The 26,358-nt window shown below is 31.3% G+C and overlaps 1 protein-coding gene across 3 annotated transcripts in view; it reads left to right on the forward strand.

Moving 5' to 3' along the window:
- Positions 1 to 26,358, forward strand: part of LOC148616416 (integrator complex subunit 8-like) — a 34,085-nt gene that overhangs the window by 1,727 nt on the left and 6,000 nt on the right. Inside the window, exons 2-21 of one of the 3 annotated variants that reach the window (XM_088583437.1) lie at positions 51 to 182; positions 8,729 to 8,831; positions 9,334 to 9,480; positions 9,878 to 9,940; positions 11,691 to 11,751; positions 12,138 to 12,311; positions 12,913 to 13,005; positions 13,508 to 13,660; positions 14,334 to 14,431; positions 14,636 to 14,768; positions 15,452 to 15,516; positions 16,090 to 16,277; positions 19,381 to 19,470; positions 21,033 to 21,169; positions 21,434 to 21,544; positions 22,066 to 22,273; positions 23,382 to 23,491; positions 24,225 to 24,309; positions 24,551 to 24,678; positions 25,353 to 25,412. In XM_088583437.1, the coding sequence (XP_088439563.1) occupies positions 51 to 182; positions 8,729 to 8,831; positions 9,334 to 9,480; positions 9,878 to 9,940; positions 11,691 to 11,751; positions 12,138 to 12,311; positions 12,913 to 13,005; positions 13,508 to 13,660; positions 14,334 to 14,431; positions 14,636 to 14,768; positions 15,452 to 15,516; positions 16,090 to 16,277; positions 19,381 to 19,470; positions 21,033 to 21,169; positions 21,434 to 21,544; positions 22,066 to 22,273; positions 23,382 to 23,491; positions 24,225 to 24,309; positions 24,551 to 24,678; positions 25,353 to 25,412 (2,339 nt within the window). Of the gene's footprint in view, positions 1 to 50; positions 183 to 8,728; positions 8,832 to 9,333; positions 9,481 to 9,877; positions 9,941 to 11,690; positions 11,752 to 12,137; positions 12,312 to 12,912; positions 13,006 to 13,507; positions 13,661 to 14,333; positions 14,432 to 14,635; positions 14,769 to 15,451; positions 15,517 to 16,089; positions 16,278 to 18,684; positions 18,790 to 19,380; positions 19,471 to 21,032; positions 21,170 to 21,433; positions 21,545 to 22,065; positions 22,274 to 23,381; positions 23,492 to 24,224; positions 24,310 to 24,550; positions 24,679 to 25,352; positions 25,413 to 26,358 lie in introns of all 3 variants that reach the window. The other 2 variants (XM_088583436.1, XM_088583439.1) reach the window with 2 other exon arrangements.

Here is a 26,358-nt window from a genome sequence, read left to right on the forward strand (position 1 = left end):
ATTGTTGTGACATTGGTCATGAATAAATTTTGTTTGTACTTTTTTAACAGATCCCTCACCTTGTCAATTGATAATACAGTTCTTACAACAAGCTGAGGCTCACCTAGCTGCCAGCACTGCTATAGTCAGGGAGATACCAACTACCCCTAATGGTCAAAATGATTGTAGGTCTGAGGATGGAGGTATACTATGTTTTTAATTTGAATAATATGATTAAGATTTACACATGTACACGTACACTACTGTCAACACAAATTTTAATTTCTCCACTCTCCTTAGTGGAGATATTATGAGTGGAATCACAGTCTCCACTCTCCACAGTGAAGATATTATGAGTGGAATCACAGTGTCTCCACTCTCCACAGAGAAGTCACCATTTCCAAATTTTTTTTGTAGTTTACTACTCCTGTCTCTAGACCAAAGCATATTTAATGGTTCTAGCAGTTTAACAACATTTTTCAGTTATGGACAGAATAAAAAATACTGAAAAGTAAAGAAATTGAGCAATTTTATCCTAGTTTTTACTTATGTGGAGTCACAGTGGAGGACATGAGTGACTCCACTGTGAAGAGTTGAGAAAGTAAAATTTTGGTTGATAGAAGTGAACAAAAATGTATAATGAAAATCTGCATGTACATGTATTGGTGGTTATTTACAGTTGTACAATCAATACATTGTATGTGTATTAGGTTTAGCCTTATCTGGTTAAACAATGTTAAAAATGTACATGTATGAAATCAGTTCCCTTGGTCACATTTTAACAGAAATTTAATTTGTATTTTTGGTAAACCTAAAAAAATTATAAGTGTTTCAGTGGTTTGGAAAGAGGTTTTTTTTTTTCAAATAGGCCATTTTTAAATTGAAGTATGGTAAAATTAAATTGAAAGACCTGATAAGGAAAAGATGATAGTTATCAGACTGAATTTTTTTGAAAAAGTGAAGTAGGTTTTCATGTTCTTGGCAGAGGGTGGTGCACTCACATATTCTTTTGCCATGTTTTTATCTACCTGTAGGTTGCTGGTACAAGTGTGTGTATATACTAATCATTGATTTTGTTACCCTTTTATTGCAGTCGACTATCGACTGTTTTCCCAGGAGACTTTTCCCAAAATGTTAAAAAAATTTACCAAAGGGAGGAAAATTCCCAATTGTCAGGCATAATTTTTTGAAAACCATATTAAGAAGCCTGTGAAATGTTCTTTGAGGCATGATTTCTTGACCTGTACTTTGTTCACTTCTGGGGAATGTTTTTTTGGTAAGTTTTTGGGAATGAATATTGTGAGTATGTTTTTGTCATTTTGGTATTGGGTTTCAATTCCGGATCGGCATATGTCACGTTTCTGTCCCCCGTACCATATTTCCCAATGTGTTGAATATATTGCAAAAATTTCCCAAAAATAAAGGGTTGGGGCTGCTTTAAAACAAGGAACAAAATCACTGCTAATGAATTTTTCAAGTAGATTATAAATATTAAGCTATTATTGACTAAGAGTACTTTATTTTCAATTTGTGCATACATGTATGACAGACTTGTTTAACATGAAGTAACTGTAATTTAAATTATATCTACATGTACATGTAATGTGTATTTCTTAATATGGTGACTCTGCCTTGTGGGTCTATGATATTGGATAATGAAGGATGCTTCCAGTACATTGTACTTATCTTTAAGAAGTTTCAGTTGTAAAACTATTTTAATTTCTATATAGCCAAAAGTAAATAATTGTTTGTTTCCCCAAACCTCACCCTAGCAAGTCAGATGTGGGTAGGTAGGTAGGTAAAATATTTTATTTTTTTGGAAATTGCTTTTTTTGGCATTTATAAATAGGAATTACAAACCAGCATTATAGGCCAGTATTTTAAGTTTTATGGTGTATCAATTTATCATTTTCCTCATGTCAGATTTACCGAATAAAACTTTATGTATATTTTGAAATCATTTATATTATTGGATTTCTCTTAGGTGGTATTTTGCCAATAATAATGCAGTCGCTGCACACTGGTAACACAATACGATGTGTTTTAAGGGCCTTCTTGCCCTTTGTTTGTTGCCCCAAAAGCTGCACAGAAGGCAAAGAAAACTATACCCTTTAGTACTGAGTTATATAGCTTACTTTACACAAATATTCAGAAAAAAAAACAGTTACTGAAGTAAAACAAGGTTTATAATTAACCTATCCACCACCATTATCATTCAACTCAGGATACCATGTTTATTACAAAAACCAAGGATTGTTGAAAATCAAGCAAATGTATATAAATAAAAGCAGGAAAGTAACAGCACTTTTGAAAATGGCTGCTCCAATCAAATTTTCAAAATCACTGTTCAACTCAGGATAACATGTTTTCCTACATGTACTAAATTTAATTGAAAATAAAATAATTTTTCAAATACTGCCCAAAAATGGCAGTTATTTTGAAATGCTACCAAGTGATTGGTAAAGGGGGTATCATGCACTAAAGAACGGTGAATGATAATTCATTCCACTGTTCATGGAAAATAAAAGCAAATAAAATCCCTCAGTTTGTGGAAATTTGAAAGTCACATGCATGATTAAAAAATGTATCTGTAAAAAATGGACTATGATAAACTTAGTACAAATGAGATAGCATGCCCTCAGTGTCGAGTGATCTGAAACATGTTTTATCTTCCAATTTCTTCATTATTACTTGATATTTCTAGCTGGAAGTTGGTACACATTTGCAAAATGATATGATGGATAGGCTTGAATTAATGATTTTTAAAGCATTTGTCGAGAAAATAGATTTTATTCGATTTTCTGATTTCAAAAGTTCTAAAATGTGTAGACCCGAAATTCCCGTACCCAAAATCAAAGTCCGGTATTTTTGTTATCTGTACTAATGTATTGCATATTTGACAATAAAACGTCATAATATAATAAAAATTTTCATTGATCATAAATTAAAATATCATCAGACTCTGTTTATGAGATTTTGTTTTTCATATATTCTGGATAAGATCATATCCATTCTTTGCTGGCAAGGAGATTGATGCTAGGTACATTATTGAATTCAAACTCAATCACTACTTTTTTTTTTTTAAATATCAAATCTTTCAAAACGTTATAGGAGAAGTTTTAACCTCTTTAATAATTTTAGAAAAACGTAAAATTGGGATAGGTTAGTGAGAAACAGTCAAGAAAAAGTTGGGTACGATAACTTCCAGTTACCCATTTTAGACTTAACAAAACCAATCAAACAAGAGATATCAGAAAAATATACATCAAGTTCTTGATTAGAAATGAATTAAAACGGACTTTTCCACATCTCATGCAATTTTCAGTTCTTAAATGTGGCGTATGAAGGAATATTTTAGCAAAACAATATTTGGGTACTGGGAAAAGTTGGTACAGATGCGGGTATAGGTTACACATTTTAGACCACAACCATATGAGTTATCAAGATTGGAAAAAAATAAACAATCCTAATCAGGATGCATGTAAGATAAAAAATGCCCGGAACATACACGAAAATAACCCCTTACCACCCACTACCAGGGGAGAAGTTTGCGCTGTCTGCTTTTATGAGACTAGTGTGGGATGGTTCTGTTCAAATATTTCCATCTTTGAAAATCTCCGCCATTGTTAACAACTGTTTCTAGTTGCCAGCCGAATAAACGGCAACAGAAACCGACAGAATGGTGTCTGTGTATATTTAAATTTACGAACAATCTAGAGGATATGGTAAAGACCTGAAAAAGCCTAGTCGCATCATTGATGCGTTTTCATCTATGTCGATAATAAATGTGCTTTAAAGAACAGCATCCCTTTCTTATGTATTTGGCTCCTCCATTTTATAGGAGCACCACAGCATGGATTTTAACAACAACTACAAAAATAATTTCTACACAAAATTGGCAATAAAATTATTTGGGTCGCGACGATTTTTTCGGGTCGGTCGGGATTGGGGAAACAAAGAATATTTTATTTTTGGCCTATTGATGAAAGCTTCAGTACAGAATTTCGTATAGTGGACTAAGGTTACCCAACTGACCCTAACTTTATGGCGTTGGCAAAAAAAAATTCCAGAATTTCTGTGTTTTCCACTGTTGATTTGTATTTTATTGTATTTAAATTGCTCTCTGGTGTGTAGACCCATTATCGTAGTAAGAACGCTATGGCTAACACCAGTGCAAGTTCAATATTTGCAATCAAAATTGCAAAATGTCAGCACTTTGAGGATAAAAACTTACTGATCATAGTTCTTTGATTAAGCTTGAATCACCTATGACTACTATGGCTTATCCGTATTGATGATCTGCACCCCCACCCCCTCCCCCCCCAAAAAAAAACAACAAAAAAAAACTACCTACCCTAATTTTGAGAAGGCCGTTACCGGAAACACATTTTTTTTGCCTAAATCTTATATCATGTTATTGTATAAATTGTACATAGTACAAAAGTAAACAGTGTACTTGCTTGTAATTGTATACTGTTTAAGTGTCAGTCCCTGTAAGAATCAGGCAGTGGGTGAAACTTGGTATGAAAAAAAAACATCATTTTGATAGTGTATTTTGACTATTTGCACCATCAGAATCAAGGAAAACAGACAAGATTTTTCATTTCATGCTGGACATTGAGTTACAATTTCATTGAAATGCACAGAAAATGAACATTTCAAGGGCAGATAACTATCAAAAACATCATTTTTCTAAAATTTCTTTGCAAAGCAAGTGATGCAGAGATAAAATAATGTTCTTTTCAAATAGAGAAAGTATTCTTGAGTGATATTACATTGTCAGGTCAGTGGGGTTTTGACATGCATATTGCTGATTTTTCCTATTTTGATGATTCTTAGAAACACTTACACTTAATAAGAAACAATATTGACAAAATTTCTAGTGTTTCAGTTTGTATTGGCATACTTGTACTTTAATAGATTTTATATTACATGGTGACACTTTAAACAGAAAATTGATTTTTTTTATAAAGATATTTGTTGTTGGTTTTAAAACCAATATTTATATTATTAAGTCTGATCCTTGACATGCCAAAAACTTTAATTTGATGTACATGTATACACAGCATTTTGTTGATATTATTTTAGCTGGTTATTTAATTGATACATAATATAAATGTATATCTTCTATGAAATGTAGCCTGAGCAAAAAGACCATTTCTACATTATAAACAATGAATGCAACATACTGTAATGTGCAGAATACATGTACAATGTGATGTGTATTTAGTGTACACAGATTTGAGACATTGACACAATTTAAAAATATTACATTGTGTGTTATGGAACAATGCACTTATTGTTATGACAAAAATGTATATTCACTTTTTTATGAACATTGAACTTGTTTAATTTATCAAAAAGATTTCTTTATCAGGAACCTACAGTGATTTAATTTATTTTCATTCATTGACAGACAGAATTTAAAAGTCATTTATTTGGGTTATTGGTGTAAGGTCAACTTACTGAATGTCTGTTTTATGATGAAACATTTTTATTTAGAACTTTCATTCTGTTTGTGTTGTATGCATTTATAAAGGTGTTTTGAGTTAGATTTGGGGGTAATCAATTATAATGTTTAGCTGTTTATATAAATGTTTAAAAATTGAATTGAGGAGATTTTTAATTTATTTCAAGTTGTTTTGTAAAATGAGTTTCAATTCACTAAATATTATTAGAATCAGAGAATAGCAACCTTTTAATCAGACACCTGTATTTTGGTAGATCTTACATGTAATTGTTTGAATTTCTTGGTGTTTTTTTTTCAGAATGTCAGCAGATTTTACCTTATGTCATTTTTTTCAGTTTTTTGAAATTGGTTGTTAGTTGATGAATTAGTCTTTATTATTTTTGTCCGATGATAGTTAAAAGACAACCTTATAAGATGTCTTATCTGACTACATTGATAAATGTTGTGAATGCTGCCTTCTGAAGAATATTCATTTCATTTGTCCCTATTGTAAATCCAGATACTTTTTATGGTGTAATTAAACTATTTTTCAATGAATATTGAAGAAATAAAGCTATTAATGTGGTCTAGGCTAAGGGCATGTGGCTCGCACTGTATCATGGACTTTACAAATGACAAAAATATTTGAGCTTTACTGGTATGAATTGTACTGTCATTCTTTTAAAGTTGCTCATTTGCTTTTGTTACTTTGTATGTATGATTTTAGTAACTCAATGTTTTTTGTTGTGCATGTCTGTTTTACATATCTGGTCTTTGTCCCTGGATTACATTCTTATGATTACTGCTATAATCTTGGTTCCCTTGATTATTCTTTAAACTACGTTCATCATATATTATGTTAAAATTAGTTTCAAAGGATGATAATATGTTATGAAGATGATCTCAATATTTTCTTTTATGCATCAATATAATAGGATTTAAATCACATATTATTGAAACAAACATTCTTTACCATGGGATATCTATCGGTGACAAAAGTATTTATGTTTATAACTATATTGTACAACACAAGGAATCTTCTATAGATACTGACAAGTTTTTATACATATTAAGTTTCTGTTAGCTTTTAAACCTGAATGTCAGTTATGACGTGGTCTTTTGATTAGATTTTGTTTGAATTTCCTATGGTGTCGCATGTTTAAGGCTTGTAATTACTACTAAAAATTGAAGTACATATATGCGTCATAAAAAATGTGACAGAACATTATTACATGATATTAAACTTTTTTCACCTGTAATTCATATAAAAAAAACCTTTAAAGGGATTCAAGTACACATTGATATAAACACTTACATGTATGTATAGATCTTTTCATACAATTTCATGATTTTTTTACCCTTCCTACATGTGCACAAATTGTATGCACATGTACCAGTTCTGTACATTTACTGGTACACTATTTAACAAAAAAGGCATTGTTGTCCCTCAAGGCAGTTAGTTATAGATGTGAATCCTCTTGGATTGGAAAAATACAATTGATCCTGCAAAACTTCATGGGGGTGTCCGTCATTGCTTCTGTTTTTCATCTGCCGTTTCATTCGTAACAATTATTTGTCAAAGTTTCTTTGGCTCCTACAGATTTATTTCAGGTCCAACAGCAGTGGTATCAACCCATTGGTTCTTAAATACAAAAAATATCAGTTTTATATATTGTAAGTTTTGATATGCTGTACACATGTTTCATGGAGTGACCTCTCATCAGCAGCATTAAAATCGAATATGTAGGAAGATCATAATCAAAATATTACAAGTAGTACTCAAAACTATTGAAAGAGGAAGCCAAATCCATCACCGAGAGGTTCTACCATATGCAATGCAAGGAATGAAGTCTCACTGTTTTGAATTTCATAAAGACAGGTGGCCCCTTGGATCTGTCTATGGTTAATCCATCAGCTCTATGGATTTTCTCATTTTTCTTATAGTAACAGGTAAATGACTGAATCTTAAAATTTCATTTTAAAAATGCTTAAGTTAACATATCACTGGAGTCTTTTTAGACTTTGTTAAATATAAACTAAGCTGATATAGTTACTTATTTGATATTATTTATACATATTAGGGAAAATACTGATTTCTCATAAGGTAAAGAAAGACATTGTCAGTAGATGTTTGAATATAGAACACTTTATCCGACATGCCTCACATGGTTCATGTTTATGGAAAAAATGGGGTCACCAAACTTAAAAAAGGATGATTCATGTACAATTGTTGTGATTACCAAATTATTTGTTTTCACCAATAATCTACCAAGTGTTTTAAAAATAACTTAAGTACATTGTATTATCAAATATGTATCAACTATTATGTTTTTATTATAGACTAGTTAATTGCCTTCAAATTGTAATAATGACCCTTTGAAGACTGCTACAATGGGGTAAAGCCCTCAGCCTTGCCTTGGGCCATCACAGTATTTCATCTGTCTCTGTTACACTAAACCTTTGACATGAAACTAGTCCTTTATGGAAACCCATTTATTGATTCTTAATTAATGAACTTCATTCAAAGTTCATTTGGAATGTGGTTAGTAAGCCTAGGAAGTTTAGGTGCAATAATATATTCCTGAATAGTTTGCCTTTTAACACATTAAGTACTTCTTAATGTAAATCTTCTAATCTGTTGAAAAAGTACTGGGTCAGTAGACCATGAAACATTGTACTTCTGAAGGTTATTTATAGGTTTTGGAAAGGGCTTATGTATATCATCCATGAAAAGTATTTACATGTTCAATGCTTGAATGACTTGAACCACTTTACCTAAAATAAATTTCTGCATGTACAGTATTATCTTTATATTCTGTAAAGTATCAATTAGCAAAGACTGGTTGGAAGATTCAGTGGGAATCAAAAGTAAACCACTAAAGCAGTTATTTTAACCAATTTATTTAGAATGAAGCTTTATAATGAGTTTAAAATGTTAACAATGGTCTGATAATAGTTACATTAATAAAGTCAAAGTAACATCTTACAATGTACAAAAATGTAAAAATGAGTACATAATGTGAATATAAATACATGCATATTCAATACATGCATGTACATTATTTCATTGATGGATCGGAAAGATATGTCCTGTTTTGAAATTTGGCAATATGGGTATTTTACTAAGGTTGATGTAGACATAAGTTCAAACACTTAATATTAATATGGTGTTAAGCCACTAGCAAGTACTGATACATTTCACAGTGGTTCTGTTAGGTGGCTGCATATCAATTGTGGAAGAAAGTCCCTGTGTTTGATATTGTCTTGCATCCATTCATGTATCTTCAAATCTATTTTTAGATAAACTTGTTGTCAAAGAGAGTAAGAAAGTGATAGCACTAAAGCTTCTTGCCCTGAAAGTTGCTGCACATTTAAATTGGAATCTTAATCTGATGCTGAAAAAGTAAGTTCTGGTAATGTGTTATATGTGGTAAGCATTAATAGGACCTTTATAAAGATCACTATTGGCAATTATACATACATTTCAGATTAAAAATTACTTATACATTTGTATGTAGACCTTACAGCTGATTTCTGCTGATTTCATCTGTTTCGAGTATTAGTTCATTCTGCATGAGACTCACTCACTTTGAAGCTGATTTAACATCATTTTTCTTTGATCAGTTGTTTTTGTCTTTAACCTTTCAAAATTTTGCCAAGTCTCATGCATTTGCATTTTAAACGATAAAAAATATGCATGAACATCGAAATAAACAGATTTGAAGTAGACAATGTAAGTTTGTATAACTTATGTCGTTAATTAATTTACAAATAAAATATGCTTACACATTTAATTAGGTCAAAAGTGAACAATGTTTTGTTGTAAACATGAATTGAGAATTTGGAAGAACATGAAATGTTATATAAGAAATACTAATAGTTATGATTCCATTTGTACTAAACAGCATCCCATTAGCATTACTACAGATCCTTATCAATGAACTGATGAAGTTGACATTAGAGGGTGACATTGAGGAGATAAAGACATCAGTGTCAGATTATGACAATGTCAATGAAGAAGGACTGTTTGCATTACAGCTGTTTCATAGATGGTAATGTCACTTGGAGTTTTACAGTATTTGTGCATATAATAGCGATACTGACTAAATAAAGTTGAATATTTTAAAATTTAAACAACTTATTTAAGTATTATTTTGAAATTACTAGTCCTGTTCTGATTTACCTTGAATTTTTGCCAGCTTTAAATACATGTAACTAGGCATCAGGTTTGTAAAAATAAACGTGAAAGTATAGGCAGCAGATATATTATGTATATAAGATCACTGTTAATAAACAGTAACTTTTAAATTATTTAAAAACTTCTCGCATGTTCATATATAGAAATAAGTCATTGCTAAACCTTACATGGTTTATAAATTTTGAGTTTGGTTAAATAAGTAGTAATATAATTGATATTCAACTCTGTTACCACATTATGTTTGTATTTAGGGCATTATTAGCAGTAGTTAGAGATAGCTTTCCAAGAAGACCAATCAAGTCATTTGTTCAAGTGTAAGTAATTAGGATACAAAGAAAAATAATGTAATGTTTTCACTAGGAAGGCTTTTCAAGTGCATCATGTACCAATGAGGAACTAGTGATTTTTCACTATATTGTATTTTTGGACACTGCTTTGCGCATCTCCACATCTCAATGGCAAAGTTGAAAACATAGATTTTAAGTTTGATCGACAATCTATCCTTTGTCTTTTCCATTGTTCTGAATTAAAAGTGGTGCACAGAGCACGATTGTGGAATTTACTGTGAAATAACTTTTTAAATAAGAATAAATACTCCTCTACTGACAAAATTTTGACAAACCACCAAAATTGATATGCAGCAATGAAATGACTTTCACAGTACATTGACATATCTACACTACAGAAAGAGACATACCGTGACTAATCACTGACATGATGGTGTATCACTGTTACAGTGGCAATAAATATCTTTTTAGTTGTTGAAAATATTTTAATGTATTTCTCTTCATTTAAAGTGGTAGAGGTTACCATTCACAATATTAAAGAAAGTAACAAAAGATCTCATACAGAAGCAGTTTAGAACCACTCAGTGGCACATCACTATGTCAGTGTTCAGTCATGGTACTCTACCTTTGTATGGTCAGTAGAGACTACATAGTCACGTTTTTCAGTCTTTGAAGATATTTTTATATTTTTTTTTCTGCATTTGAAGTGGAAGAGCTTACTACTTACAATATAAAAAAAATCAACAAAAAATCTCTTACAGAAACAATTAAGAACCGCTCTAAATTTGGTCCATCATTTTGTCAGTCATGGTATGCCTCGTTATGTACTGTATCTTTGTACAGTCAGTTGAGACTACACTTTCTCTTTAATTTTACAGTTTATACCTGATATATAAATCAGGTAATAATTGAACAATGATTGTTTTATTCCATGTGTAATGTCCAGATTTTTATTGTGTATCTTTTGGTGATGGATTCATCATCATCATGGTAGAGGATTCCTCATATCAAATTGTACAATTACCTATATCTCACATTTCGTATTATGAACATTGTCGTGTAAATTCAAATTCTATTCTGTGCATTTAAAAGGTACTAGGTAGTAAACTGATGTATTGTGACAAAAGTTTATATATGTGTATATGTATGATTGAATCCTTTTGAAATTTTACATACTATGCTGCAAAAGCAGCCTCATATAAAATGAATACATTTAGATTTTCCATTCATCGTCAAATCCCAATGAGTTAATAACCATGTTTTATCACACTTAGATGTATTTAATTTGGTCAAAAATGTTACATCCAGTAATTGCTCATAAATGACATGGTATTCATGGTTCCTTATTTGTTGTGTATTAGAGAAATGTGAAATGTTAGCTCGGGTCTAAGGCCTAATTAAGAAAAAAAGCATATGTTTTATACTTGCTACATTCATAACTAATAAAAGGTAATGTGGGCTGTGTTGATTTCTTTACAACTTTTCTCATGTGTGTATTTCCTTCACATTTAAAAGAAAAAAGACAAAACATCATATCGTATGAGTATGAAAGGACTTTATAATAGACAAAAGAATTTTATCTGAAAGTGTACATGTATTGACAAGAAAGATAATACAATAAAAAATCTCCAACAATTTGATATATCAAAGACTAATTTTTGCAAGTTTTTTTGTACAGAAATTAAGATTTGCAGCAGTTTGAGAACTTTTTACCTGTAGATAGTGGAAAAATATTATTGATAAAAAATGTTTAACTCTCTGATTTAATCTATTTCAGTCAAGGGCAGATGGATCCAGCAGTAGCCTACAATGCATTAAATGAAGTCATCATGAGAAATGTAAGTAGATTGATGGAGTAATGCATTTCTTCCGTTGATCATTTGGGTTTCGTGTAAAACAACTTTTGAAGTTATTGGGTTGTTCTTCTGATACCAGCTGGATGTATACTTTTCAATTTTATTTGCTACATAAAAAAAATACTAAGTAGTGGTACTAATGTGTTCACTCTTTTTAAGTATATTTATGTAGACAAAAAGTAAATGTCTTTGTGAATTTTTACAACACATTAAACATTACATGTTATTTATAAGGAATCTGTTAACAGTTGTTATATTCCTATGGGATATGAAACACAAACTGATAGAATAAAAAATGAGCAATCCAGATTATTGTAGCAAAAATGAAACTTACTCTTTTTTTAAGAGAATGATATTTTTTTCAATAGTTGAAGGAGTCCACAACAGTAGCTGTAGAAAATTTAGAGAAGTGCATCCAATGTGGGCGTGTCCTGAAACTTCCTGTTTATGACTGTTTCCCAGTACCTACAGACAATAATGAGAATCTTAGTGTCATGTGGGAGAGTAGTGTACAAGTCTCACCACAGGAATACCACTGTCAAGTAATAAATGTCTTCAAACTTAATTTTATTGATATTCTTGGCTTCATTTTTCTTAGAGAATGGTTTTGGCAAGAGATTTTTCTAAAAATGTATGAAGTTTACAATGATACATTTTGTTGTCATTTTTAAAACATAATTGTTTCGCCACTACAATATCAAAGAGTAATCAAGGGAACCAAGTTTTGAGGGGAAATCAAAAGAATGTAATCCAGGGACAAAGACCAGACATGGAAAACAGACAACAAAGAACATTAAATAACCAAAACAATACATACATAGACATAGCAACAAAACTTAATGACCAACTCAGGCTCAAATAAAGACTGTCAGCATGGACCAGTGCACCAGTAGGATATGCATTCTCTGCTCTTCTAGAAACACCCGCCGAGTTGCTTATAACAAGTCAAGTCCATGGTAGACGAAAAAGGAAAGGAAAACTATGAAATAATTCATGTTCAATGGCAGCTTGCATGATTACCATTTTTCTGACATGTTTTACATTTCTTCCTAATAGGAACTGATATGTGATGTTAGCATTATAATCGGCAAGTCCTTTTCTACCCATCTTTTAAAAGTACAGCTATTTTGCTTTCTGTTGCAGCTGTACTATGACTTAGGAATTTTCTACTTTTACCAAGAGGCCTACACACAAGCATATGCTATGTTCAAGCACACATCAGATCTTATTGTAAAAGTAAGTAGAACCAAATAACATCAATCTTACATATATGTTTGTATTTAGACATTGAAAGCATGGAGTTTTTATTGTCGTCCCTATGTACTTGTGTATATCTGTCCCATGATTTTTCATAACAGATATCTCAGCAACCCTTCCTCAATTTAAGATTTGGCATGTTGATTATGCATGACTGAGGTGTGTAAAACAATTGAATGGTTCCAAATCAACTTCCTGTTTGCTGTTTACTTATCGTTTGCTTTTTTTGAGGTTTTGACTTTCTTTCAAATAAATTTTTACAACAGTTTGTTGGAACAATTTGAAATGTGACTTTGACATTTGTCACAAATTAACATCTTTAGTAACAATTCTTAAAACCTTTGGGATTATGATGCAATTGTGTTACATGGACACATTTCTACCAGTAATTAGCACTAGGTGTCCATTGTTTTGCTTTAATAATGGACAATAGATCCTTCTAATTTTCCCAATAATTCCACTTATTGTTGGTGTATTACAGGTTGATAGTCCTGTGTTCATTAGTGTAGATAATGCTAGGTTGAAAGGATACCACCATGGTTGTCAGAGTTTACAAGGTATACAGCATGAGGATCCTCCTGCTATGCTCACACCATACGAGAGAGCTGAAGCATGCAGGAGGAATGGGTTTAGGGTTAGTATGATAAAACATCATGACTTTAATATGCATGTAGAAACATCCCATTATGGTCCTGTAATAAGAGTATATCATTTGCTAAAGATTATGAAATTGCTTCACAAATTGGGCTGATATTGGATTGATACTTAGGGTATAATTGTTCCCTTTGAAAATAGTTTATTATGAGATTGGAAAATTTTTTTTGTCTTTCCGCAAAGCTGAAATTTAATAATCAGTCATGTTATCCATTCTTACTTATTTTCTAATTGAAACTTATCCATGATTTCCAGATCTGGAATCCTATTGTGCCACTATTCCATACCCTCCTTTGTTACGTAGTATGATTCTTGTATTGGTCTCTTGAATTAGAAAATAATTATATTGAGAATGGATATGGTTAATATATCAAAAGAGACAACAACCCCACCAGGATCAAAAATGTCAGCTCAAGGCAACCCATGGGTATTCGGTGAACAACAGGGAAACCCCCACACTACTGGGCAGGCTGCAGCTGGCCCCGCTATTGTATAAAACCCTCACACGACTGGGTAGGCTGCAAACTGAACCCATTTGTTTATGAAACCCTTACACCACTGGGCAGGCTGCAGCTGGCCCCATTTATTTATAGAGTTGTCATAAAAGAATTAGTTTTCAAACTTTGATAATGTTAGCATTATTTAAACTGTAGGGTATAGTAGACGTATTGATAGAGGATAACTTACGACAGGATCTAACAATGATCTACAGAAGTGAATTAGAAGATGAAATTGCCACAAAAGGAGACAGGTTGGTCAATACTAATTAAGTCAAAATGATGAATTTCCATTAATGAAAAGGTTTCAAAATTTGTGATTTTGTACTTTTTTTATCAGAAATCATTTCTTTAACTATCACAACTATCAATTAACCAGGTGAACAACAGTAAAAACTCTAAATATTAATTTCAGTGTTTAGTACACCACCAATTTTAGTCATCTATTCTTATTTCAGTTTGAATGAGACTTACATACAAGTTAGTATATGCAATGTTGTAAGAGGTGTGATGGAAGGAAAAGCTCTCGTCTCATTACTGGCTGATGTTGTAGAAGATGCTGATCCACAAACCATTGAGTTTCTTATTTTGGTAATTATCTCATATAACATTTTAATATTTCATGTATGATGAAAAATTATAAATGTTTTATTGAAGAGGGAGAAAATACAGAATAACAATAAACATCACAAAGGTTAAGATAAACATCTAGAATCCATTTATTGATCATTTTCTAATGACAGTTTTTCCATGAATAGATCTTGAAATAATCCTTAAAGGCTGTGAATAAATGACAAAGCAATAAGTTAATGAACAAATTTCAAATAATCGACCTTGTATATGTGTAATTATACCCCACACAACAAAGTTCCGACGGGTATAATGTTTTTGACCTGTCCGTCAGTCCATCATCAGTTTTCCAGACTTTTTTTGTAAACGCTTTTAGATATTGACATGGTTTTTCGTATACAAGTTCACCATGATAAGTTACAGGTCAAGGGTACGTTTTGTTCTGCTACAATGATATTTACTTTGGATTAACTGAAACACAAAGAAATCACAGTCTGGAGTTTGAAACTACCATTCTGAGTAAAGTAACAGAATTTAGTTAGAAGAAAAAGGTCTAAAGCCTAAAAAACACTCTTATTACTTTTTTATCGGGGTCCTTCTACATTTTTTTCTCTTACAAACAAATTTACTTGAGTATCCAACATGGGGACGTGTGGTGGTATGTGAGTGCACTCACTAAGGTTCTTTAATTGATATATTTCCAGGTATTGGGTAGAGCTCTGAATGGTTCCTCATTTACCCAAAAATCAAACCTTAAATGTTTTGTATGGTAAGATAAATTATTAGCATTTACTGACTGCACAAAAGATTAAATCAAATAGTTCTCTGCGACATAATATCATTAATTTAGGAAAACATGTTTCTATTATATGTAACAAATACAAATAAATTTTGAGACTTGAAAGGTAATAAAAATGTATATCTCAAACCACCAAAACCTAGACAAGACAAATACTTTATTTAAGTCTCACCTCTAAATATTGAATAAAAATTTCCATAAAACACACAAAAGCCACTGTAAAAAGATTTACAAGAGACTATATCATATATAAAAATACATATATATTAAACATAAGCTATCAATAATTATCTGTATAAACATGAAAATGTGTTAGAGTTAGAATCTGTAAACTCGTGAAATTTTAATTATATTATCAACAGTGATTCCATTATATAATTAAAGATCAGATAAATACTTACTTAAAGGACCAAGTTCTAATGAAATCTATTGCTCTCATTTATTATTTAACAATACTGAAGTGATATCAATATCACAACGATTAATATCTGTGCTACAAATTCTGCTTTGTGTATTTAATTCTTTAATCCAATGTATTACCAGGCATTTAATGGACCTATCATCACCTGGATCACATTTTAACCATGCAATAATGAATGGAGATTTTAAGAGACATTTCTCTGAACAAGAGCTTTTGGAAATGAGTGTTTACATTAGGGAACCAGAATTAAGTTATGCTGACTCTTTTGATGATGCAACCTTGACTTGTAGTAGCTTTCCCTCAAGCAGAGGTAACTATCTTCAAATTAAATTTTAAAGTGCACTGATATGACAGATTTAAATTGTTGTCAAATGAAGCACATGCATATTTCAGACCTGGCGAAATCATTTTTCTACCTGTCGTACATTTGGTCCAGCAGCCTAACAAAATCTGCTGGACTGAACAATTATCTGCCGGACCGAAAAAAAAACAAGAATCAGTAGCCACGGATGGCCAACTTTCCATTCTGGATTAATACTCCTCGTTTTACATTTTTCCTCATATTACTGTTGAAGAGCTTTTACCTCTACATCAATAAGCTTCCTTGTTAAGGGCTTTCCAGGGATGGCATCCCTATTATATACTAAAGCTGGAATCATTTTTCTGATCCAATTTAAATTTGCCTCGATTCGGACGCCATCTTTAAACCGGAAGTTTCAGTTGAGGCGTGTCTAATAAATAAAACCTACCGGACATCTGGTCCCGAAATCACGCAAATTTTTTACCAGACCAGCGGCTAAAAGTACCGGTCATGTCCGACGGTCCGACGAATTTCGCCATGACTGATATTTTTGTTCACTAGCAAGATTGTAGTGATTCCATGTGTCATATAATTATAGGTTTCTCAATTAGTTAGAATTGTATATCACTTGGTAACATCAGGAATTTTGAATTTAGACAAAACACATTGGCAAATTTATTATTTTTATTATTATATTTTAAATTTTATAATGAAAAAGGATATCATGTCATTTTCATGAATTGTGAAGCATACTACTTTTAGAATCTTTCATTAGATTATTTATCTGTCGATGGCATAGGAATATTGTTTCATTTCTTGAAATGAATCTGGTTGCTTTTGATTGAAAGTAAAAGAAAAGCAAGAAAATTTGCATTGGTGAAATGAATTGACCCACCAAACGTACCCATTTTTTTGGTATATTTAATTTGTATACAATTCTACACGAAGCTTATTGTGGCTTCAAGAATAGATTATGTGTCATCATAATCGAATTCCTTTTCTATTTGTAATATGGACTTTGGATTTTGTTAGTTACCAAATCTATTTATAACACCAAATTATTTATTTGTAAAGTTCTTTCCCTTATCTATCAAGATATTTTAATTGACAATTCCTTATCCCTTATTTTCAAATTTTGTATTTGTGATGCTGGTACTTAGCTCAGTTTAAATTTGAATTACTCTTTGAGCATGTTGGTTGGTGCAAAAAAAATGTATAGAAAATTGAATTTTAAACAAAGCAAATCCAACATTTTATTTGATATATAACAATATCAGAACATGTTTTTGACATCTACAATTTTTTTAAGGTTATGCTAGTTTCATTTATTTTTCCCATCTGAACAAAACTGATTTTTTTTATATCATTAGTTTCATTCATTTGATATCTATTTGTTTTTCATAGAATTGACAGGTTGGTAACAGTCTATGTATAGTTACATTGCCTTTTCATCATTTTCCCATTATGTATCATTATTTTAATTTAATTAAGAATAGGAAGCAACTCACGGAGAATTAAGCTAACTAGGATACATTTATTACAGTTGAAATAAAGTATAGATATGTATAGTTGATTTTGGAGACTATATACCCAGTGGATTGTTTTACTGAATATTTCTCCCCATATACATGTGTATGAAGATTTAACTTACATAGGGAAGTTAAATATTTGGTCAATGAGTTGCCTCCCTTTTAAATGATAAAAAACGGTCCTTAATGCTGTGTGGATGAGAAAATTGATTGTTTTTACCGTTTCAACTCTGAGATATTGTAAATGAATTTTAAAATGAAATACCAGGGTATGGAATATAGGTAGCTCATTTACATATTGATAATTGCAAAATAAATATGTGAATAAACCCAAATTTGATACTGCTTAAAAGACATTGATTTTATTTTTAGCTACCAGAACATTAACTTCTAAAGTTCTATTCAAACAAAAAATTAATCAAAAAGACTGAAAATCTCAGAAGTGGAATGTGGTTATAAATTTGTTACCCATCAATAGTTTGTGTTAACATGATTAGTGATTAGCTTTATCCCATTGTTTTGTTTTAGTTGATGAACCAATGCAATAACTGTCGTTCCTTAACATAACATTATCATTTATATCCCTTCCTATTTGTTATATTTTTTAAGACCCATTACCTTCATTCTTAGGAAATTTGGTTTGCATTCTGTTAGTTTGTTAATTATGAAATAGATTCCACATTTTTAAAAAAATCTCCATACAAACCTGAGCCAATTATTTTGTCAGAGCTACTGCCCTTAGATAAAGGATGTTTAACAAATATCTATTAGGATATGAATTTAGAAAAAAAACATGTTTACTGATCATTAAAACTGTGAACAGTATATGCCTTTTTTTCACTTAAATGAATGTTACTGATTGAATTTATCTTGTTTTTGTGTTAAAGTTCGTAAGTCTAGCTATTCTCGGTTCCCACCAATTCAAAGGTGTGCTTCATTGACCACATTCTCTGCCACAAGTCGTCCATCAACATCAGGTGCTTGGTCAATAGGTAAAATTATTTGGTGCACAGCTAGAAATTATAGACTTCACCATAGTAGTGGGTTCAATAATTTTTAACATATTTTGTTTATTTTTCATTCTATGAGAGTTGAAAAAAAAGCTTTTTCCAAATCACATCTAGAAGTGATCACATTAAAGAGATATACTAGATATAGACACACTGTCACAAACTGTTACTGATCAGTGTTTGCATCAGCTATGCCTAAATACTAAACATACTTTATCATGAAGTGTTCTAGTGTAACTTTACTCCTAATTTTGGTTTTTGTACATCATGTTTCCTCAGTTCTATTTGATTTTTATTCCTTTAACAGCCATAACACATATAAGTGTTTTACTTGTTATTGTAAACTTTAATGCTAACAATGAACCACTTGGCTACAGATGATTCAATTAATGAAAATAAGGAATCAAATTTAAACAAATTTAAGATTGTGCATTAAGCTTCTCAAATATATTGCCCCAAAGAATTGATGTAAAAATTGGTATAATTTCTTTCATGTAATATTTGGGTCAGAGTTTTGGCATACTAAGTGTTTGTATTAAATGTTTCCCAAATGGTTTCTCTGTTGTATTGTAGTAGACAAAAATGGTTTACGAGGATCTCTCCTAACTTCTAGGAGTATTTCATCAGTTTCTCAGCAGCCTACAGAGTTACAAATAATCCGAGGTATTCAGGGTGTAGCGCATGATGTGGCTGGAGTATATTACATGGGCAAAGTTCCTACTGCATGACCAATATAATGGTTAATAGAAGTCTGATTAGTAGCTTGTGTCATCATATTCTAAACCTGGATTCCTTCAAATATGTTCATAATTTTCTAGATCTCTTTCAAAACATTACAAGATAGTAATCTCATTTTTCTCTTCTTTAATAAAGTAAAAAGACTTTGTAATAAAAATAGAAATATGAACATGTATTTTGTAACTGTCCTAAAATTATGCAACACAATATGTCAAAACATGTCCGAACAAGAATCATTTCTGGTAAATAATATAAAAAAGTTCCATGTACATTTGTTAATTGGTCACTTGCTATTAACCAGATTTATCCTTTTTATATGTAACAAAGCTACATTTATGGTTTTTATCCTGCTGCAGTGATAATAATGTAGGTATACAGAATAAACTGGCTAATACCCTGCTTAACATCCATGTGTGTCTTGATACTTGAAGTCTGTAATGAAATATTTGATATTTTTTGTAGAGCCATGTAACTCTTGATACTTTCAGCTGATATGACGTAGGAAAAGTCATTAAAAGAATATAGCTAATATTTTTAACAATATCTTCAGTTTTATATTAAAAGAAATGACAGAAGAAAACTTGTTTTTAGTTTGTATGTAGCACTCTATGGGATATTTTTAAAATTCTTTGATGTCATTTAAATTTAAAAAATAACTGTTTTTAATGAAAGTTCTTGTTATATTTTCGTAACAAAATATTTCTACATTCAGAAAAATGTTCAAAACATTAACAATGTAATAAAATAACCTTTACATTGCGGTCTGGAAGGAAATTTTGAAAATGAGCCATATTCAGCTTTTTTTCAAATAAAACTAATTGTAATGGGGACACACTATAAAATTCCATACTTAACTTTTCTTATTGGACCATGTATATCTTATTGTAAAATAACCCATGGTCTTCCCCTGTTATCATCCTGATAAGTCTACATAGGTCAACATCCAATCCTACTGTACTAAAAAAGTATTACTTAGTACTATATCTTTGAATTGATATTTTGTTAAAACATTGTCTAGTTTTATGCTAGTCCAGTAAAGCCTACACATGTTGGAGATTAGTTGTAATAGAGTTCAGTGTATATACTATATTTATAATTTGGATATCAATCTAGCTATTATATTTTGGTTTTTGGTATTTTCTAAGTTTTATCTAGTAGCTTAATGGTGAATATTACCAGAATACTTGATAGAATATATGTGAGCTTTAAGTAATTGGAGTTTTTGCATACGCTTTTAGCTTTATAACTTTATTTCAGGTTTACCTTTGTTTTTATCGTTATTGGTTTACAATGTCAATTTTCACATATTAATTTTGGCAAAGCTAAATTATGGATTTCTTATTTTAATTGATTTTTAATGCTTGTAAGTGAATTTTCCTTCCTCTCTACAATGCTATTATTTTTTAATAAATTGTACATAGAAATAATTAATACATGTACTATGGGCAAAAAATAATCTCTTACTCTACCATTCAAATCCATTACAGATTCTTCAGTATCATTAAGTAACCCAGAACAACAGCTGATGTATTCCTATGATCCTGACATTATCCGTCACGTTATCTCTGATCTGTGTACAAAGTTGGGAAAGACACCTGCTTATATTATGTCACTTAATGAAAAGGTTTGTACATTTGTTGAATGAATTCTCTTCATTGATTCAACTTTTTTTATAAGGTATTTAATATGTATCTTGTTTAAAATTGAAAAAAAAACTCTTTTGATTAATGCACTTTTTTAACATTTGTGTAGGTTTACTTGAGATCTTGTCAAAATGTTTCTGTTTTGATTTCATGTTTTCATCAAGTAAAAGTTAATATGATCATTGATAATTTTATATTTTACCGTGTTATATTTTTCATTTTTCATTTATTTATTATACTTTCAGTGGAAAGTGCCTAGAGAAATGCACCAGGTTATCTACAAATTAAGCCCCAGTCTGGATCAGGCCTATATTTATGTCCTCATAGGGAAGGCATGTCATCTTATAGATGTTAGGGTAAGTCAACCTTTAACCATTAGTACTAGTTCATCAAGTCAAAAGAAAAGAAAATGAAGAGTACTTTCCAAGGCCTGTCAGACTGGTTTACACTTGTTATTCCAAGGCCAGTCAGACTGGTTTACATTTGTTAACATTAGGTTTGGTTCTATCAAAAATTTTGTTTTTATACTTGATATATAATGAGAATTGGTATGGTGTGTATGTCAAAGAGACAACAACCCTATCATGATGAAAATGTCTGCTCAAGGCCACCCATTGGTCTTCAGTGAGCGACAAGGAAACTGTCATACCACAGGACAGGCTGATGCTGGCCTCAAAACATTATACACAGATACAGCAAAATAGTTGCCACTGTATACTCAAGTAATGTGTATGTTTTTGAAATGCCAATGAAAAGTGTATGTTATGTCAAGTAAAGTTTATCTCCTGTTGTGTCATAATTGCTATGTGATGAAATGTATATTACATCATTTACCAAGTACAATGTATGATGTAAGATAATTTTCAATCTTTTTCAGATTTATGAAAGAGCCAGGCAGTTACTATCTATAGCAGATCGTGTTGTAGCAGAGGTCTCATATACCTTGTCTAAACATGTCAGATGGTATGTCCTCCTAGCTGATCTACAACAGTATAACATGAACGAGTCATTAGGAGAAAATACTTCACTTCAAGATCTGGTCAAAAAGGCAAAGACTTGTATTACATCAGTCAGATTAGCTCAAGGTTGGTGTTTTCCCTTTGAAGTTCTTATTATGGTTAGGTAATGGAAGATTTACCCTTTTCTTTATTATGTGAAAATATGGACAAACATGAGCAATAATAGCCTGGCACCTCCTTTTACAACTTTCTGGACCGGACCTCCCTTTTTATAAATTTCTTGATTGGCCCTCCTGGTCTGGTTTGGTTTGTTGAAAAGTTTGTCATTGGAATTAGTATAAGTCTGACGTAGTGATGAATGTTTGGTCTCATTGTTAAAAGGGGTATATTAAGAAAATGTCATACTGGTTAATACTCCCTCATTTTAGCTCTGTCTCCCACAAAGGGTATTTCTGCTGTGTGGGTGGCCAAAATATTTTCTCAAAAATTATATAGCTGCCATTATAAAATTTAAAAAATTATCCACCATTTGAAGATGAACAAATGCACATACATTTCTTAAAATATGAACACTTTCATAAAAAATCCTTTGAATAAAATCAATGTTTTAGTTTCCACTTCTTTGTTTTATGTCATAGTTTTAGCACAAAAAGTTTCTCTCACGAAATCTTCAACATAAAGTAATGAAATAAAGGAGATCTCCCTAATACTCCTCCTCTGAGGTTAACAGGTATTAAAGGAGATCTCCCTAATACTCCCCCTCTGAGGTTAACAGGTATTAAATGAGATCTCTCTAATACTCCCCTTTGAGGTTAACTGGTACTAAAAGAGATCTCCCTAATACTCTCCCTCTGAGATTAACAGGTATTAAAGGAGATCTCCCTAATACTCCTCCTCTGAGGTTAACAGGTATTAAAGGAGATCTCCCTAATACTTCTCCTCTGAGGTTAACAGGTATTAAAACTTGCCCCTAAAGTGTACATTCAAGTGCCAAAGTGTACTTTTTATCACTAAATAAGATGAAGAAATATTCTGTACTTGCAAACATTACAGATAAATAAAGTATTGAATAATGTACATACTGGATTAACCTCAACCTTTGTGGTCAGGTTTTCCCTAAAGCCCATATTTTTTTTTTATCAGAAACATCTCAAAAGTACTGAACCATAATTTTATCCTTATTATAATTTTATGCAGTGAGTTTTTATCTGAAATCCTCTTTTATTTTTCACAGATATCCAACCTAGTCATAATATCATTCAGCATTGTGCTGCCTTTCTGATGAATATTAGAGATATAGGCTATGTCAGTAATATGGACCAAAGTGGAAGTGGACATATAGAGGTAAGATGTAAGAGATATAGGCTATGTCAGTAATATGGACCAAAGTGGAAGTGGACATATAGAGGTAAGATGTAAGAGATATAGGCTATGTCAGTAATATGGACCAAAGTGGAAGTGGACATATAGAGGTGAGTTGTCAGAGATGTAGGCCATGTCAGTAATATGGACCAAAGTGGAAGTGGACATATAGAGGTAAGATGTAAGAGATATAGGCTATGTCAGTAATATGGACCAATGTGGAAGTGGTCATATAGAGGTAAGTTGTAAGAGATACAAGTCAGTTATACAGATCAGAATGGAAATTAACATACATATATGGAAATATGTTGTCAGAGATATGGGCTTTTTCAGTAATATGGACAAAAGTGTAAGTGTATTTATGGTAGTATGCTGTGAGACATCAAGTCATTCAGTAGTGTTAATGGGAATGGACATATAGAGAAAATGAGTATTGTAATTATAAGTGATGAAAGATGTGTCAATAATCATGATAATGTGAACTGAATATAAAATACCATAAGTATATCGATTTTGTAGCTTTGGTGATAATATGGAATGTTAAGCTTTTTTTGGAAAAATTTAACAATCAATGTGTAGAATTGCTCCCTGTTTAGAAAATATCTACTTTAAGACTAAGACCAATGACAATCATCTACAAATAAAAAACACTCAAGTAAACAAATCAAAAGTCAAGTCAGGTATTGTACTTAAACAATATGTATTTATCTTTCAGTTTTGTAGACAAGTAGCCTGCTTTTTAAAGGAATTACCTGCTGTAAAAACAGCCAGAAAACATGCCAGAGAAATATGGGACACAGGTATTTTATATATGTATTTGTTGAAGAATGATATCTAGTATTTAAGTTGTCTTCCAACTTGCATTGAAATCAGCCAGTGTTAAGATTGTAAAATACTTTATGTGAAGTTAATATTCAAAGTCTTTAAAGAAAATAGCAAAATATGGGCTTCATACAACCATTCATAAAATTATGAGTGAAAATAATTACAAAATTTAATAATGAGTTAAAATCAAATTTATTTGTGTTTTTAACTTTTTAGTTAGAAACATCTATACAATAGGCAGTCAAAGGATAAGCAGCAGTGGACGGCATAGTGCAATACACAGGGATCCCACTATAGCTATCATGTCTGTAGAGGCATTCCAAACATTCCTTACAAAGTTCAAGGTCAGTCAATAGTTATATAAGCTATCATGTCTGTAGAGGCATTCCAGACATTCCTTACAAGGTTCAAGGTCAGTTAATATTTATGTAGCTATCATATCTGTAGAGGCATTTCAAATATTCCTTACAAAGTTCAATGTCAGTCAATAGTTATGTAGCTATCATGACTATAGAGGCATTCCAAACATTCCTTACAAAGTTCAAGGTTAGTCATAGTTATGTAGCTATTCCAAACATTCTTTGCAAAGGTAAAGGTCAGTCAATATATATGTATCCTAGTTTTCTGTCTAGATGCTTTCCAATATTTCTGTCATAGTTTTAAGGTCAGTTAATATAGTTATCATGTCTAAAGAGACATTTTTAACTTTTCTTACAAAGTTCAAGGTTAGTCAATAGAGCTATAATGTTTGTTCAAGGTCAGTTGATGTAGCTATGTGTATTAAGGCATTCCAGACATTTCTTACAAAGTCTAAGGTATGCCATTATAGCTGTCTTGTCTATAGAAGCATTTAAACAAAGTCTTACAATTGTTGAGATTAATCACATTAAGCATTTAAAAAAAAAATTTCAGTATTTTAAACATTTCTTATGAAGAATGTGGTTTCCGCACATTCATTTTGTCTCTGATAACTTTAGGTTATTTTTTGCTTGAGTTTAACAGACATTATATTTTTCAGGATCCAACAAGTCTTTCCATTTTGATATCATGTTTCACAAAGTACTATAATCTCCTTAGGGTGAGTATCTAAATGAGGAATTTGTTAAATTATTCAATACAAGGTCAAAGTGAATGACTTTTATTATAGATATTCATTGGTATATTGGAATCGCCTTGTCCATTTGTCTATCCATCCATCAGATTTCATTGAATTGGTCTCATCTTCTAATGAATGGATTTGTTTTAAATTTGGTATGTTGGACACCATCTTACTATTTCTTGGGACTTTGCTAATTTTTGCTATATGGAATTATAGAGAAAATTTCGTCACAAAAATATCATATCCCAATGTATGGATTGATTTCAAATTCATATAGATAAACAATATGTTGTACTGTGAAAGTACTTTAATTCATGAATAACAATTTTCATGGACTAGGGAAGAAACACATTTTCTTGGATTCTTGAATTTGTGGTTTTGAGGTTTTCAGTATACACTTAAGTGGAAATCTCTTTTTCTTTGGGAACCAAATCTCATGGTTTGGCCTACACACAAAAACCATGAAGATTTGTACCCCATGAACAATACTACTTTCACAGTAAGTGATTTTGGCTGCTCTACCATATCAACTTCCTGAATGATTGGGGGTATGCCTAGCACGACAAAGTGTACAAATTCATGCTTAGTTTATAGATGAAAGCTGATCACCAGTAATATATTAGGAAAACACAATTACATATCTATTTTATACTCTTTGTCCAAAGGTGAAAAGGTGCAATGGGTCTGTCCTTGTTTCTTGTTATATTTTTCTCTATGACTACTCATTTACAGCCGTATGATATTTTGACCCAAGCTTATTTTGTTATGTGAGAATCACAGTGACTATGACATTCATGTGAATGTAACTTTATTTGTTAGGATGATATTTCCTGTGAGATCCACAGTGACTATGTCATTCATGTGAATATAACTTTATTTGTTAGGATGATATTTCCTGTGAGATCCACAGTGACTATGTCATTCA

Source organism: Perna viridis, chromosome 5 (genome assembly GCF_037379345.1).
Source record: "Perna viridis isolate PV_CMFRI_1.1 ecotype Kerala chromosome 5, ASM3737934v1, whole genome shotgun sequence".
NCBI lineage: Eukaryota > Metazoa > Mollusca > Bivalvia > Mytilida > Mytilidae > Perna > Perna viridis.